Source organism: Neophocaena asiaeorientalis, unplaced genomic scaffold (assembly GCF_003031525.2).
Source record: "Neophocaena asiaeorientalis asiaeorientalis breed wild unplaced genomic scaffold, Neophocaena_asiaeorientalis_V1.1 scaffold242, whole genome shotgun sequence".
NCBI classification, from domain to species: Eukaryota; Metazoa; Chordata; class Mammalia; order Artiodactyla; family Phocoenidae; genus Neophocaena; species Neophocaena asiaeorientalis.
The window spans coordinates 6,325,284-6,330,440 of NW_020172451.1; the positions used below are offsets into that span (position 1 = coordinate 6,325,284).

The 5,157-nt window shown below is 50.6% G+C and overlaps 1 protein-coding gene across 3 annotated transcripts in view; it reads left to right on the forward strand.

Annotated features, from left to right (window-relative positions):
- Positions 1-4,957, forward strand: part of ARFGAP3 (ARF GTPase activating protein 3) — a 53,608-nt gene extending 48,651 nt beyond the window's left edge. For all 3 annotated transcript variants that reach the window (XM_024737513.1, XM_024737512.1, XM_024737514.1), the window contains exons 15-16: positions 2,562-2,683; positions 3,879-4,957. In XM_024737513.1, the coding sequence (XP_024593281.1) occupies positions 2,562-2,683; positions 3,879-3,896 (140 nt within the window). In that variant the 3' untranslated portion in view covers positions 3,897-4,957. The remainder of the gene's footprint in view (positions 1-2,561; positions 2,684-3,878) is intronic.
- Positions 4,958-5,157: the final 200 nt, after the last annotated feature.

Consider the following 5,157-nt stretch of genomic DNA (forward strand, 5'->3'; position numbering starts at 1 on the left):
TCAGACCACGATTACCCTCAGTCTGCATCTCTCATCAGGTGCCTTTAATAACTGCTCTAAATGCAAGCGCATTGAACACTGATCATTAAATATTTACTTTTTATTTAGAGTGCATTTCAGCAAAGAGCAAAAGCTGGTTGTAAGAGAGTATCCTTAAATCCTTAAGTGTTCCTTATCTTAAATGTTTCCCCATCCGTGAAATATCAGTGCCACTGGGTAGATCACCTTTATAATTTCTTCAGGGTTAAGGGGAAGATTTCACCAAATTAGAAATGCCTCCTGGTACTTCCTGGGGGCGTGCTTTAACCCTGGCTTTGCTCCAAGGCCGCTCCCTTCCACGGTCTGGGAGGGAGTAGATGAGGAGCACATGTAAGCATCCACAGCTGGCACAGTGCCCGTCCCTGCCGTCACTCCAGAGCAGGGTCAGTTGGGGGACGGGGGATGGCCATCGCTGGGCACTGCCTCAGAGGGAGCCACTCAGGCTCAGAGGGAACCAGATGACAGAGCAGAGGTGGCTTTGTTCTTTGTTGAGAGCAGTGTCGGAACAGAAGAAGCTGGAAACCCAGCTTGCCCCTCTGGTGTATTTCTCTCCAAAACCTGGTTCTGATCATTTGAGTCTGAACGGGGCCACCCGGGAAGCCCAGGGCACTGCGGACGGACACCTCTGTCCGGGCGCGGTGCGCACTGCCCAGGGTCGTAGGGGCTCCTGGCGCGTTTGCTGTTGTCCCTGGGTCTCGAGGCTCCCTGGAGGCGCCTCGGCCACTCCTTTCCTCCTGGCTCTGGCCCGGGGTCCAGGAGCCTGGCCTCTTTGGGCCTGTCGGCCTTCAAAGCACTGACTTCAGTCGGCCGTCGGGCGGTTTTGTTTGGTGATTTGCTGAACATATTTGTCATACGGTGCTGTCGCCAACCAGGTTCAGTTACACAAACCGGAGTCTTGTCAACCTGAGCGAAAAGAAGGGCTGGCTGTGCACCCGAGTGGAGCAGCCACCACAGCGCTTTGCTTCCACGTTAAACCTCCTGCCTCAGCTGTGCTCTCTTCTTTCTCAACGTTTCTCGAGTTGGAAGCTTGTAAGTGGAGGCGTTTCTGCTGAGGTCACGTCCGCTGACCTCTGGGGCACAGCCCCCTCGCCACTCCGGACCTCGCCACGCCATGGAGCAGCTGTGACTGGCCCTTTGCGCCCAGGATGTCACACTAGCTCTTCATTTCCTCTCAGATGCATCTTACCGGCTGGTAGCACCACCGTGCTGGGCTTTGAACCCCAGTCCCGTCACTGGGCTGGGCTAGGCTGTCGCTCTGTCATTGGCAAAGGGCTACAAGACTCTAAAATGTCACCCAGGGGCAGAGAGGAGAAGCAGCCGCACCTGTGGCCCCTCCCCGAGTGCTGGGCACGGGATGGCGCCGTGGGAAGACACACTGTCTCTCCGGGGTGGCGTCCGTGCTGGAGGATAAATGCGTGCCTCCTATTTGGTTCTTGGAAAGGGACCTGGCTTCTGCTGCTGCTTAAGGGGCAGGCGGGTGTGGAGTGACCTGCAGAGCCCAGGGGCAGCTGGGCTGGCTCCCTGGAGGCTCTGCAGGGTTGGCGTTCTCTCACAAAGTCTCTGAGCCCCTCGGGCACCTTTTCACAGCTGTGCGACAGAAGTGCGCCACAGAAGCCCATCTGTCAGCTCTAGGGACCCCTTTATGTGTGACCACTCTGATGCGTTTCACCTGTGTGCAGTATGCTGCTGTCTGTGTTGGGACCACCCAGACTAAAGCAGCAGAAACCCAGCCGCCAGCGGCCTCGGTGAGGGGGAGGGGTCGGCCCCTACCTGGGAGCGCTGGCACTGCGCTTGGCCCTGCTGAGTCGGCAGACAGCCCCACCCACCCCTCTGCCTTTCCTCCTGGGGTGAGCCTCCTCCCGCACTGCCAGAGGCTTCCTCCTTCCCTCCTTGAGGAGGGAGTGGGAGGGGGACAGCCCTAGTCACAGACAGCTACAGCGTCGCCTCGCCCCCACCAGTAACCCCAGAGCAAGCAAACGGCTCCCCTCCCTTGAGAATGCGGGAATCCAGGAAGGCTCTGATTGGCTAGGTCTGGGTCACGTGCCCATGCATGGTTTAGGGGGCTGGGGGAGAGACCTCCTGCAGAGGAAGGGAGGAGGGCTTTTAGCAAAAGGGGGAAGAGATGCTGAGTCCGAAAAACCCACAGATGTCCGCCCATCTGCCATTTACTGAGTACTTCTCTGTCAGGTCTTGTGTTAAGTGCCTGGAGGAAACGGGCCCAGAGAGGGTAAGGAAACTCTCCAAAGGCACACAGCTTGGAAGTGGCAGTGCCAGTATTTGAACCCGTGGTGGTCCTAAGACCTAGTGCTGCATCTTCTCTCACCGTGGGGTCTTGCAGCTGCTTCATGGTAGGGCTGGCGCTGAAACCCACCGCAGGCTCCTTTTCCCTTAACCACAGCTGCTGCTTATGGGCAGCTGGAGGGGAGGGGAGCCGAGTTCTCCGAAGCCATCGGGTCCCTGGGCACTGGCTGCGCCCGTCCCTGCGGTAGTGACGAGCCAGCGTCTGTCTGCTCTGTGTGCAGGAAACTACAGCCTCACGGGCATGCTGCCCACGGCCCCCGACATGGCCCAGTTTAAGCAGGGAGTGAGGTCCGTTGCTGGAAAGCTCTCCGTCTTCGCTAACGGAGTCATGACTTCGATTCAGGTTAGTGAAACGGGGATGACATTAACTGAGTTTGATGGTGGGTTCATAGTTTTGAAAATGAGATTCGGACCACTCTTCAATTGCTGGAAAATCAGATTTTATATTACTGATTTATATTTTTGCTACAGTGTAACCCAGGACATCATGAAAACCAGAAATTATAATTTCATATTTGTTTAAATTTTCTAAGTTACGACTCTAGAGGAATTGTTACAGGAATTGTCATGATCATGACCTACTTTTTTCCTCTTTTGAAACAGAAATATTAAGAAGAAAATTACCCAGAACCCCACCTCCCAGGGCAGACTTCCGTTAATATTTGGTTTATTCTATGTTGATTCTAGGCTTCTGTGCATATACCTGTTTAAAATTTGTAAAGGATTATATCGTGTCTGTGGTTTTACACCCTCTTTTTCCTTCATGATGTTTTGTTATGAGCACTTCCGTGTAGTTAAAAAGTCTTCAGAAACCACATTCTGTTGAGTGAAAATAGGTGTAATTTATTTAAATATTCCCCGAGTTGGGTATTTAGATTGTATTTCAGTCTTTTAAATGAGGCAGGAGTGGAACGTGCTCATGTGTAATGCTTTAAGGCCGGCTCTGGTTATACGAAGGCGACTTTGTGAACCTTCTTGCTTACCTCACGTTATTTTAGGACGCTACTGATAACGTGAAACATGGCTGTAGGGAGTAGGACCTAATCGACGTGGACTCTGCTGCCTCTAAAGGGGGCTCCCGGGTTGGGGAGGTGCCCCCACTGTGGAGAGCTCCTCGGCCCTGGGGCTCCAGCTGTGGGTGACACAACCTTTGGTTAGAATTCGCAGAGCTCTTTCACGTCCCTTAGGTCAGCCGAGCCCACACCAGACCTTCCGTGGAGGTGACATCCCTGTTTTTTATAGGTGATCATCCCCAGTTTATGGATTGAAAAACAGGCACAGAGAGGTTAAGGTGCTCCTGCAAGATCCCTCCGCTGAACCAGAATTTCAGGGTTCCTCTGTCCCCCCATCACACCTGCCCCCTGGAGGGCTCACCATGGGGCCCTGCACCCCTCACCGTCCTTCCCACAGCCCAGGGGCCGCAGCGCAGGCGCCAGGAGCTCCCAGTTCCCACTTCCTTGGGTGCGGGTTCCCGTCGCTGCGGCACCCGTTTTGGGGACGCTGATAGTCGTAAACTTTCGTGTTGGTTCTTTCTGTAGGATCGCTATGGTTCTTAATACTGACGTTGCGATATGTATTTCCTGGAGAAATTCCTCTTTAAATGAACCAGTGACCACGTCACAGACTGCAGTGAAGACCAGCCAGTTTTGTGGATTGTTTTGCTACTTTTTCACAGGGTATACATACATTACTGATTTTTAATATTTCTTTTGAGAAATTGTTATTTTTGATGTAGTAGAAGCTTCCCCGCGATTTCTGTTTTGCGTGACTTCCTGCACACACCTTCCTTCTGGCATATCCGTGCACACCCCTGCTTAATTTCCTTGGCCTCTTTGGTTCCAACAGCTGGGGGTCTGGAAACAAGGGCTCCTCCACCTCTCCTTGGGGGCGGGGGGGGTCTCAGTGCTGTGAGGCTCATGGGCTAAGGGTTACCAGCATCAGCTGATACGAGGAGGGCCTGGAGAAACAAAATTCACGACATATATTTCATTAAAAAGGGAGCAAAGAATAAAAACAAAAGACCCAAAATGGCTGGTGTCTAATTTGAGATTGCTTCGTTTATATTTCCACATATTAAGGTGATTTCAAAATCATGTTTAAAGACGTCTGTCCCTTTGAAATTGTTTATTTTGGATGATGGATAAATTTAAAAATAATTTTCAGTGAGTGCTTGTAACAGCCTAAGCTTCTGCACTGCCAAGCAAATTAATCTTTTGACAAGGCGTTGCTGTTTGAATTTATGAGAAATGTAAGATGAGAACTCCCTAAGTGCATTTATAAATAGATATAGTGTACAGAAGTAAAAATGAATAAGGTAAGAAGACACACCCACAGAAAATATTCCAGTACATGGGGAAATAGTCATTGTAATTGGGTAGTTTTCTTAACATTTTTTATCTTAATCTTGGTTTTCAAAAAATTACAGAATGTGTACAAATGAATAAAAGAAAAATAATTTGGCTGTGTTTTAGACAGCATTAGAATATATTGTCCAGCACATTAAAATACATTTGAAATTTGATGAACCGGAAACGTGGTTTCAACGGAATATTTTGTGAATTTTTCTTAAAAGCTCAAATTTGTAGCCTTCTAAATATAATAAACAGCTGCGGCAGACCGTGTTGCCTACTTTTTTTTTTAACGAAAGCTTTCCTCATGAACCATAAATCGGGGCTCGTGGTATAACATTGGTATGCACTTGATTAGTGCGTAATTCCGGATGGATCTGTTTTTAGTGTGTGTGAGGCCTGAGGTGCAGCTGTCCTGAACTGAGATGTTGTCCGTAGCGCCGGAGCAGGGCGGGAGCCCTCGTTGGAA